General features: G+C 45.5%; 1 protein-coding gene across 2 annotated transcripts in view; it reads left to right on the top strand.

Moving 5' to 3' along the window:
• inpp5kb (inositol polyphosphate-5-phosphatase Kb) overlaps positions 1-12,500 on the top strand; it is a 29,522-nt gene that overhangs the window by 8,937 nt on the left and 8,085 nt on the right. Inside the window, exons 7-8 of one of the 2 annotated variants that reach the window (XM_090226276.1) lie at positions 417-526; positions 4,812-4,838. In XM_090226276.1, the coding sequence (XP_090082402.1) occupies positions 417-526; positions 4,812-4,838 (137 nt within the window). The remainder of the gene's footprint in view (positions 1-416; positions 527-4,811; positions 4,839-12,500) is intronic. The other variant, XM_090226277.1, reaches the window with a different exon arrangement.

Raw genomic sequence — 12,500 nt, 5'->3', positions numbered from 1 at the left:
CCACATACACACACCACATACACACACCACATACACACACTAGATACACACACCACAGACACACACATGGTATAGACACTATATACACACACTAGATATACACACTAGATACACACACTAGATACACACACCACAGACACACACATGATATATCCACTATATACACACACTAGATATACACACACTAGATATACACACTAGATACACACACTAGATACACACACCACAGACACACACATGATATATCCACTATACACACACACTATATACACACACTAGATATACACACTAGATACACACACCACAGACACACACTAGATACACACACTATACACACACACGACAAACACACGCTGATGCAATATACATGATACACACAACACCCTTTCTCTCTAACTCTGCGTGATGTCCTGTAGCTGTTAACGATGAAGAAGAAGGAACCGTTCCTCCAGGAGTTTGAGGAGGGACCTCTGAAGTTTAAACCTACATACAAGTTTAACCGCAACTCTGACACCTACGATACCAGGTAACAAGTATACTCACTGCACAGTCAAATACACTCCTGTACAGCACACATAGTTCATAAGCCAACATGCTGTCTGATCAATCAGAGAGGGGAGAGGAGAGGAGAGGAGAGGAGAGGAGAGGAGAGGAGAGGAGAGGAGAGGAAAGGAGGGGAGGGGAGAGGAGAGGAGAGGAGAGGAGAGGAGGGGAGAGGAGAGGAGAGGAGAGAAGAGGAGAGGGGAGGGGAGAGGAGAGGAGAGGAGAGGAGAGGAGAGGAGAGGAGAGGAGGAAGTGCATTCCTCTCCTATCCATGGAGGGGATAGGAGAGGGTAATATCAACAGAACAGAGGGGGGGGGGGGGGAGACATAATGTCAACAGGACACCAAGTAAGACAGGAGAAAGTACACCAGACTGGACAGACTGATTCTAGACCCCGGCATTTAGACTATTGCAGCATAGACACTGAGGACTGAGATAGAGAGGGTCGGGGGACACTGTGGCGCCATACAAAGATACCCCTGGAGAGGGCCAACCAGGCAGGATATAAGCCAACGTACAGCTCCCACATCACCAAGGGGTTATCAGCAGACCACCGAATAACTACCCTGAGAAAATGCTGAGTATAGCCCACGAAGATCTCTCCCACGAGTCAGAGGGGGCGCAAAACCGGACAAAAAAGATCACGTCAGTGACTCAACCGACTCACGTCATTGAAAATAAGAATTTGCTCTTAACTGACTTGCCTAGTTAAATAAAGGTTAAATCAATTTTTAAAATAATTTCAAAAAGCGTGACGCACCCCTCTTAGGGACGGCATGGAAGAGCACCAGTAAGCCAGTGACTCAGCCCCTGTAATAGGGCTAGACGCAGAGAATCCCAGTGGAGAGAGGGGAACTGGCCAGGCAGAGACAGCAAGGGCGGTTCGTCGCTCCAGAGCCTTTCCGTTCACCTTCACACCCCTGGGCCAGACTACACTCAATCATAGAACCTACTGAAAAGATGTCTTCAATAAAGACTTAAAGGTTGAGACCGAGTTTGCGTCTCTCACATGGGTAGGCAGACCATTCCATAAAATGGAGCTCTATAGGAGAAAGCCCTGCCTCCAGCTGTTTGCTTAGAAATTCTAGGGACAATAAGGGGGCCTGTGTCTTGTGAGGTATGTGTAGGTATGTATGGCAGGACCAAATCAGAGAGATAGGTAGGAGCAAGCCCATGTAATGCTTTGTAGGTTAGCAGTAGGTTAGCAGTAAAACCTTGAAATCAGCCCTTGCCTTAACAGGAAGCCAGTGAAGGGAGGCTAGCACTGGAGTAATGTGCAAAACTGATAGAGACATACCCCAAGCGACTTACAGCTGTAATCGCAGCAAAAGGTGGGGGGGCTGAATAATTTTGCACGCCCAATTTTTCAGTTTTTGATTTGTTAAAAAAGTTTGAAATATCCAATAAATGTCGTTCCACTTCATGATTGTGTCCCACTTGTTGTTGATTCTTCTCAAAAAAATACAGTTTTATATCTTTATGTTTGAAGCCTGAAATGTGGCAAAAGGTCGCAAGGTTCAAGGGGGCCGAATACTTTCGCAAGGCACTGTATATATATATATATATCGCTCTCTCTATATATATATATACAGTGGGGCAGAAAGTATTTAGTCAGCCACCAATTGTTCAAGTTATCCCACTTAAAAAGATGAGAGAGGCCTGTAATTTTCATCATAGGTACACTTCAACTATGACAGACAAAATGAGAAAAAAAGTCCAGAAAATCACATTTTAGGGTTTTTAATGAATTTATTTGCAAACTATGGTGGAAAAACTAGATCCAGGCTATGGCTGTGGCAGTGAGTAGGTCCTGGGACATGTTGGACAAAGTCCACTGAGTCGATAATGGCTCCGAAAGCCTTTTGGAGTGGGTCTGTGGACTTCTTCATGTGAATATTGAAGTCACCAATTTTTTTTTATATCTTCCATGACTACAAGGGCCAATAGGAATTCAGGGAATTTAATGAGGAATGCTGTATATGGCCCAGGAGGCCTTTAACCAGTGGCTACAAATTGGATTGAGTTGAGATGAATAGATTTCATGACTTTGAACCTAAAAATATGTGTAAATAATATTGTTGTGTCAAATGTTATGTTAGATATGGTCACTAGTGTAGCCAGGAGCAGAGTTCTCATTTAGCACAGTAAAATTCATCAGGCTGCGTTTTAGTCAGGCCAATCACATTAAGTTTATGATCAGTGATTAGTTCATTGTCGTTGGAGGTGAGGGATCTAACATTAAGTGGTCCCATTTTGAGATGTGAGGTGTTATCACAATATTTTTTCATTAATGACAGGAATGGAGGAGTTCTTTATTCCAACAAGATTTCTAAGGAAAACACTGGCATGTTTAGATTTGCCAAACCTAGTTTGAGCCTCAGCCAGCACCGTCTTCAGATTTGAGTTTACGTTGGTAGCCCTGGCCCCTGGTAAACAATGTATGATCGCTGGATGATATTGTGGGTAATGTAGTCGCCAATGACTAGGGTTTTCAATTAGTCAGGGCTAATGGTGAGAGGCTTCAGTGGTTCAGACCCCTTAACGGGTGGAGGAGCGACCTGAGGAGACTCGGGCTCTGGTTAAAGGTTTCTATCGGCTGAATGAGCGACCCCGGTTTACAATCCCGACAGCATTTCTTTCCATAAGCCTTGAGAAACTTGTCCGGCTGCGGGGACTGTGCCAGGGGATTTATACTACTATCTGTACTTACTGGTGGTACAGACGCTGTTTCATCCTTTCATACACTTACAATTCCCTTGCCTAATGATTGCATCGGAAGCTGGGCTTGCAGCACGGCTGTCCTCACCATAAGGCGCTCGTTCTCCTTTATATGAGGACAGCGACTGCAACGAGAAGGCATCATGTTACTTAGCTTTGCCTGGTGGATGTTGAGCAGATCCATGTCCAGATTATCGGTGTCCCTTCCACGGGACGGTTGAGCTAACGTTGGCTAATGCGATTAGCATGAGATTGTAAGTAACAAGAACCTTTCCCAGGACATAGACATATCTGATATTGGCAGAAAGATTAAATTCTTGTTAATCTAACTGCACCGTCCAATGTACAGTAGCTATTACAGGATGGATTAATACATTATGGCCTTGCATTTCAAAGATGATGGTACAAAAAAAATTACATAAGAATGGTTGGTTTTTCTTTGTATTATCTTTTACCAGATCTAATGTGTTTTATTCTCCTACATTCCTTTCACATTTCCACGAACTTCAACGTGTTTTCCTTTCAATTAGTACCAAGAATATGCATATCCTTGCTTCAGGGCCTGAACTACAGGCAGTTAGATTTGGGTATGTAAAAAAAGGGTGGTTCCTTAAGAGTTTTCTTGTCTAATTAAAAAAGTGAAGATAAAAACTAAAATGTTGGCAAACTCATTAAATACAGAGTTTGATTGAATGTTGCTACTTGGCAGGTAACCAAGTAGCAACATACAGCACAGCAGAATGACTCAGAAACGGCATCAGGTGTTCAATCAGGTGTTTCAGATCCAATGTGTTGTTCTCACTACCTCTTTGTCCCTTTCATCTGTCTTCTATGTTCTATGAAGACCTGTACTCTCTCAGTCTACTCTCTCAATCTTCTCTCTCTCTCTCACTCTGTCTCTCTGTCTCTCCTCTCCATCTCTCCATCTCTCTCTGTCTCTCTCTCTTCTCTCTCTCTCTTCTGTCTCTCTGTCTCTCCATCTCTCTGTCTCTCAATCTTCTCTCTCTCTCTTCTGTCTCTCTCTCTCTCTCTTCTCTCTCTCTCCCTGTTCTCTGTCTCTCCTCTCCATCTCTCCATCTCTCTCTCTCTCTCTAGCTCTCTCTCTTTCTTTCTGTCAATTCAAAGGGCTTTATTGGCATGGGAAACATGTGTTTACATTGCCAAAGCAAATGGAATAGACAATAAACAAAAGGGAAATATACAAGGGAAACATTTAGTGAAAATTACACACACAAACGTTTTTAAAGAATATGGACATTTCAAATGTTATATTATTGTCTGTGTACAGTGTTGCAACAATCTCCCTCTCTCTACCTCTCTCTCTCTCTCTTTCTCTCTCTAACTCTCTCTCTACCTCTCTCTCTACCCCTCTCTCTCTCTCTCTCTCTCTACCTCTCTCTCTACCCCTCTCTCTCTTTCTCTCTCTCTCTCTCTCTCTCTCTACCCCTCTCTCTCTCTCTCTCTCTCTCTCTCTCTCTACCTCTTTCCCTACCTCTCTCTTTCCTTTTCTCTGTTAAGACATGTGCTCTCTTCTCTTTGTACTCCACAGCACTCAGAAGACATGGTTGGGCTTTAAGTAAGAGTTGATTAGTGTCTGTTTTACTGCAAGACCCCACCCCAAACAGTCCCTGAACCTAACCTCTGACCCTACCCCCTGACCCTAACCCCCTGACCCTAGACCCCTTACCCCTTTCCTGACCCTAACCCCTGACCCTAACCCCCTGACCCTAACCCACCGAGTCTGACCCTAACCCCTGACCCTAACCCCTGACCCTTACCCTTTTCCTGACCCTAAACCTCTGTTAGGGTCAGGAATGTTGTGAATATGTCTATGCACAGAACAAAACATCATGGATAACTTCAGTTTGTGAAATTATTTGTGGGAACAAGGCACACATGGAAAGAATCCAAATCGACATACGATACAGATACATACGATACAGATATACAAAATCCCACATCATGTGACCAGGAGGTCTTCACACTGGGGCAGTCCCACATCATGTGACCAGGAGGTCTTCACACTGGGGCAGTCCCACATCATGTGACCAGGAGGTATTAACACTGGGGAAGTCCCACATCATGTGACCAGGAGGTCTTCACACTGGGGCAGTCCCACATCATGTGACCAGGAGGTCTTCACACTGGGGCAGTCCCACATCATGTGACCAGGAGGGCTTCACACTGGGGCACTCCCACATCATGTGACCAGGAGATCTTCACACTGGGGCAGTCCCACATCATGTGACCAGGGGGGTCTTCACACTGGGGCTGTCCCACATCATGTGACCAGGAGATCTTCACATTGGGGAAGTCCCACATCATGTGACCAGGAGATCTTCACACTGGGACAGTCCCACATCATGTGACCAGGAGGTATTAACACTGGGGCAGTCCCACATCATGTGACCAGGAGGGTCTTCACACTGGGGCAGTCCCACATCATGTGACCAGGAGGTCTTCACACTGGGGCAGTCCCACATCATGTAAGTTCCAATATTTATTTGAGAACACAACAGACAGTTTGGAGTAGCAGAAAGTTTAATTTGGCAGAGTTTCCGCGGAGTCAAATAAAATCTGGGAATTAACTTGCAGTGTATTAGTTGATGATTCAAATTGAGATACTGTTCCAGACTCTTTTAGAATCTGTATTCTCTTGGTAGTCTATATTCCATACAGTTTCTATTCCTGACCCAGTTACTGATCCTAATGCCACTTGTCCCTGACCCTAACCCCACCCCAACCATTCCCTTCCCTGACAGACAGAGATGCCCTCTCTGTCCTACCGTTCCAGCCTGCTGTTCTCTGGGTAGAGGGTACACACCTACCTTAACCCCCACCTGCCTAACCACTGTGTCAGTGAACACATCTAGAATGCTGGTACAACCACAGTACAATTAAACACGCCTCCTACCCCACCCGTCCCTGACCTTAACCCCTGACCCTAACCCGTGGCACCCTGTGTACCAGTGGAACACCGTCCCAAACCTTAACCCCTGACTCTAACCTGTGGCACCCTGTGTGTCCCAGCAGAAGGCCATCCCTGGTGCTGCCTCTAACCATGTACTGCCCGACCCCTCACAAGGTGGGTGTGTTGAGAACTCTACCTCACAAGGTGGGTGTGTTGAGAACTCTACCTTACAAGGTGGGTGTGTTTAGAACTCTAACCCACAAGGTGGGTGTGTTTAGAACTCTACCTCACAAGGTGGGTGTGTTTAGAACTCTACCTAACAAGGTGGGTGTGTTTAGAACTCTACCTCACAAGGTGGGTGTGTTTAGAACTCTACCTCACAAGGTGGGTGTGTTCAGAATCTATCTCACAAGGTGGGTGTGTTTAGAACTCTACCTCACAAGGTGGGTGTGTTAGAACTCTAACCCACAAGGTGGGTGTGTTTAGAACTCTAACCCACAAGGTGGGTGTGTTTAGAACTCTAACCCACAAGGTGGGTGTGTTTAGAACTCTAACCCACAAGGTGGGTGTGTTTAGAACTCTAACCCACAAGGTGGGTGTGTTTAGAACTCTAACCCACAAGGTGGGTGTGTTGAGAACTCTACCTCACAAGGTGGGTGTGTTGAGAACTCTACCTCACAAGGTGGGTGTGTTTAGAACTCTAACCCACAAGGTGGGTGTGTTTAGAACTCTAACCCACAAGGTGGGTGTGTTTAGAACTCTACCTCACAAGGTGGGTGTGTGAGAACTCTACCTCACAAGGTGGGTGTGTTTAGAACTCTACCTCACAAGGTGGGTGTGTTTAGAATCTACCTCACAAGGTGGGTGTGTTTAGAACTCTACCTCACAAGGTGGGTGTGTTGAGAACTCTACCTCACAAGGTGGGTGTGTTGAGAACTCTACCTCACAAGGTGGGTGTGTTTAGAATCTACCTCACAAGTTGGGTGTGTTTAGAATCTACCTTACAATGTGGGTGTGTTTAGAACTCTACCTCACAACGTGGGTGTGTTGAGAACTCTACCTCACAAGTTGGGTGTGTTGAGAACTCTACCTCACAAGGTGGGTGTGTTAGAACTCTAACCCACAAGGTGGGTGTGTTGAGAACTCTACCTCACAAGGTGGGTGTGTTGAGAACTCTACCTCACAAGGTGGGTGTGTTTAGAACTCTAACCCACAAGGTGGGTGTGTTTAGAACTCTAACCCACAAGGTGGGTGTGTTTAGAACTCTACCTCACAAGGTTGGTGTGTGAGAACTCTACCTCACAAGGTGGGTGTGTTTAGAACTCTACCTCACAAGGTGGGTGTGTTTAGAATCTACCTCACAAGGTGGGTGTGTTTAGAACTCTACCTCACAAGGTGGGTGTGATGAGAACTCTACCTCACAAGGTGGGTGTGTTGAGAACTCTACCTCACAAGGTGGGTGTGTTTAGAATCTACCTCACAAGTTGGGTGTGTTTAGAATCTACCTCACAATGTGGGTGTGTTTAGAACTCTACCTCACAACGTGGGTGTGTTGAGAACTCTACCTCACAAGTTGGGTGTGTTGAGAACTCTACCTCACAAGGTGGGTGTGTTAGAACTCTAACCCACAAGGTGGGTGTGTTTAGAACTCTAACCCACAAGGTGGGTGTGTTTAGAACTCTAACCCACAAGGTGGGTGTGTTTAGAACTCTAACCCACAAGGTGGGTGTGTTGAGAACTCTACCTCACAAGGTGGGTGTGTTGAGAACTCTACCTCACAAGGTGGGTGTGTTTAGAACTCTAACCCACAAGGTGGGTGTGTTGAGAACTCTACCTCACAAGGTGGGTGTGTTGAGAACTCTACCTCACAAGGTTGGTGTGTTGAGAACTCTACCTCACAAGGTGGGTGTCTTGAGAACTCTACCTCACAAGGTGGGTGTGTTTAGAACTCTAACCCACAAGGTGGGTGTGTTTAGAACTCTAACCCACAAGGTGGGTGTGTTTAGAACTCTACCTCACAAGGTGGGTGTGTGAGAACTCTACCTCACAAGGTGGGTGTGTTTAGAACTCTACCTCACAAGGTGGGTGTGTTTAGAATCTACCTCACAAGGTGGGTGTGTTTAGAACTCTACCTCACAAGGTGGGTGTGTTGAGAACTCTACCTCACAAGGTGGGTGTGTTGAGAACTCTACCTCACAAGGTGGGTGTGTTTAGAATCTACCTCACAAGTTGGGTGTGTTTAGAATCTACCTCACAATGTGGGTGTGTTTAGAACTCTACCTCACAACGTGGGTGTGTTGAGAACTCTACCTCACAAGTTGGGTGTGTTGAGAACTCTACCTCACAAGGTGGGTGTGTTAGAACTCTAACCCACAAGGTGGGTGTGTTGAGAACTCTACCTCACAAGGTGGGTGTGTTGAGAACTCTACCTCACAAGGTGGGTGTGTTTAGAACTCTAACCCACAAGGTGGGTGTGTTTAGAACTCTAACCCACAAGGTGGGTGTGTTTAGAACTCTACCTCACAAGGTTGGTGTGTGAGAACTCTACCTCACAAGGTGGGTGTGTTTAGAACTCTACCTCACAAGGTGGGTGTGTTTAGAATCTACCTCACAAGGTGGGTGTGTTTAGAACTCTACCTCACAAGGTGGGTGTGTTGAGAACTCTACCTCACAAGGTGGGTGTGTTGAGAACTCTACCTCACAAGGTGGGTGTGTTTAGAATCTACCTCACAAGTTGGGTGTGTTTAGAATCTACCTCACAATGTGGGTGTGTTTAGAACTCTACCTCACAACGTGGGTGTGTTGAGAACTCTACCTCACAAGTTGGGTGTGTTGAGAACTCTACCTCACAAGGTGGGTGTGTTAGAACTCTAACCCACAAGGTGGGTGTGTTTAGAACTCTAACCCACAAGGTGGGTGTGTTTAGAACTCTAACCCACAAGGTGGGTGTGTTTAGAACTCTAACCCACAAGGTGGGTGTGTTGAGAACTCTACCTCACAAGGTGGGTGTGTTGAGAACTCTACCTCACAAGGTGGGTGTGTTTAGAACTCTAACCCACAAGGTGGGTGTGTTGAGAACTCTACCTCACAAGGTGGGTGTGTTGAGAACTCTACCTCACAAGGTTGGTGTGTTGAGAACTCTACCTCACAAGGTGGGTGTCTTGAGAACTCTACCTCACAAGGTGGGTGTGTTTAGAACTCTACCTCACAAGGTGGGTGTGTTTAGAACTCTACCTCACAAGGTGGGTGTGTTGAGAACTCTACCTCACAAGGTGGGTTTGTTGAGAACTCTACCTCACAAGGTGGGTGTGTTAAGAACTCTAACCCACAAGGTGGGTGTGTTGAGAATTTATATAGAATTTATATTTTTGATCAGTGTATTTAATCAGGCGATGTCAAGTGAGACCATGGTTTAATTTCAATGGTTCCCCTAAGACCGCAAAGCAAAATATATAAAAATGAGAGGTACATTATATTGGAACATCACCAACATCACAGCATCAGAACCTAGTTACTAAATCAATCAAAACAATTGCACACCTCAGTGAACTAATTTATCATCAGAGTTTTTAAATGCCCAAGTGGCACCAGGGAATCAAAATGCAATGAATTTTGTAAGTGACTCCAAAAATGTGGAGCATGAAAACTAAAAGCAGATTGAACTCATTCCGTGGAGATCCGAGGAATCTGAAGAGCTAATCAACCCTGTGAAAGGGCTTGGTATCTCATTCTTTTATACTAACAATGAAGTTTAGTAAATTGAAAGCTTTGTAAACAAAAAGGAAGTAATGATGGTACTGGGCCGAGGACACGCACCTCAGGGCGAGTGCAGGGAGGAGAAACAGGGAGCACTGTGCTCTGGAGACGCACAGGAAGCCTGGTGCGGGGGGCTGCCACCGGAGGGCTGGTGCGTGGAGGTGGCACCGGATAGACCGGACCGTGGAGGTGTACTGGAGATCTTGAGAGCAGGGCTGGCACCAACCATCCTGGCTGGATCCTCACCCTAGCCCGGTAGATGCGGGGAGCTGGGATGTAGCGCACGCGTACTGGGGACACCGTGCGCTCCACCGCTTAACACGGTGCCTGAACAGTACAACGCCCGCCACGGTAAGCACGGCTCGGAGAACTGTAACGCTGAGCTGGCACAGAACGTGCAAGGCTAGGGAGGCGCACAGGAGGCCTGGTGCGTGGGGCTGGCACAGTCTTCACCAGCATGCACCTCAGAACAAGTATGGAGGGCTGACCCAGGTGACATCAAATCCTCGACACGCTCCGTCGGGTGGATGTCGTGCCTCAAGCACCAACACAGCACCTCCCTCATAACTCTCTCCTCCAATCTCCCCATTAACTCCTTCACTGTCTCTGCTTCGATCACCTCCAATACCGCCTTGACCGGCTCTGGTTCCATCCTTGGCTTCTTACAGTAAGCAGGGGGAGTTGGCTCAGGTCTGACTCCTGACTCTGCCACACTCTCCCTGTGCTCCCCCTCCAAGAAATTATTGGGGCTGCCTCTCGGGCTTCCAGCCGCGCCGCCGTGCTGCGTCCTCATACCAGCGCCTCTCGGCTTTCGCTGCCTCCAGCTCTGCCTTGGGGCGGTGATATTCCCCTGGCTGTGCCCAGGGTTCTTTGCCGTCCAGAATCTCCTCCCAAGTCCAGAAGTCCTGAGATCGCTGCTGCTGGCCGTTACCACGCTGCTTGGTCCATTGTTGGTGGGTTATTCTGTCACGATAGTCGTATGGAGGAGACCAAAGTGCAGCGTAGTGTGAATGCATACTTTAATGAAAGACGGAAAAAATCACGAAGTACACTAAAACAAGACAAACTAACAAGACAAACTAACAAGACAAACTAACAAGACAAACTAACAAGACAAACTAACAAGACAAACTAACAAGACAAACTAACAAGACAAACTAACAAGACAAACTAACAAGACAAACTAACAAGACAAACTAACAAGACAAACTAACAAGACAAACTAACAAGACAAACTAACAAGACAAACTAACAAGACAAACTAACAAGACAAACTAACAAGACAAACTAACTAGACAAACTAACTAGACAAACTAACTAGACAAACTAACTAGACAAACTAACTAGACAAACTAACTAGACAAACTAACTAGACAAACTAACTAGACAAACTAACTAGACAAACTAACTAGACAAACTAACTAGACAAACTAACTAGACAAACTAACTAGACAAACTAACTAGACAAACTAACTAGACAAACTAACTAGACAAACTAACTAGACAAACTAACTAGACAAACTAACTAGACAAACTAACTAGACAAACTAACAAGACAAACTAACAAGACAAACTAACAAGACAAACTAACAAGACAAACTAACAAGACAAACTAACAAGACAAACTAACAAGACAAACTAACAAGACAAACTAACAAGACAAACGTGACTGCTAACGAAACACTGTGCTAATGTTCAACATAACATAGACAATAACCCACCAACCACAATACAAAACAGACTACCTAAATATGGTTCCCAATCAGAGACAACGACAAACACCTGCCACTGATTGAGAACCATATCAGGCCAAAACACATAGAAATAGACTAACTAGACATGCAACATAGAATGCCCACTCATATCACACCCTGAACAAACAAAACATAGAAACAAACAACACAAATAATGGTCAGAGTGTGACACCTATGGTTTTATACTGCAGTTAGAAGTGAATCAAGTGAATCAGCTCCTATGGTTTAATACTGCAGTTAAAAGTGAATCAAGTGAATCAGCTCCTATGGTTTTATACTGCAGTTAGAAGTGAATCAAGTGAATCAGCTCCTATGGTTTTATACTGCAGTTAGAAGTGAATCAAGTGAATCAGCTCCTATGGTTTTATACTGCAGTTAGAAGTGAATCAGCTCCTATGGTTTTGTACTGCAGTAAGAAGTGAATCAAGTGAATCAACTCCTATGGATTTTTTTAACATCAATATTTATCAAAGCACTTAGTACATCACAGACATCAAAGGGTAGAAAATAAAGTCTGTTGGTCTATCATGCTCTACAATCTGTTCTGAGGTGACTAAAGGACTCCCTCTAGTGGGATGAGATCATTTTCAGAGATGATCCTATAAAACAGTTTGCCGGCTGAGGCAAAATGGTTATTAAAAGCACCAAAAATGTAATTTAGTCTAGAATGGGACCAGAGGCTGTCAGACCCTGCTGGGGTAACGAGGGGGTGGAGTCATTTAGTCTAGAATGGGACCAGAGGCTGTCAGAACCTGCTGGGGTAACGAGGGGGTGGAGTCATTTAGTCTAGAATGGGACCAGAGGCTGTCAGAACCTG

Source organism: Oncorhynchus mykiss, chromosome 29 (assembly GCF_057628025.1).
Source record: "Oncorhynchus mykiss isolate SJ-2025 chromosome 29, ASM5762802v1, whole genome shotgun sequence".
In the NCBI taxonomy this organism is placed as follows: domain Eukaryota; kingdom Metazoa; phylum Chordata; class Actinopteri; order Salmoniformes; family Salmonidae; genus Oncorhynchus; species Oncorhynchus mykiss.
This window is presented reverse-complemented; position numbering and strand designations above follow the sequence as displayed.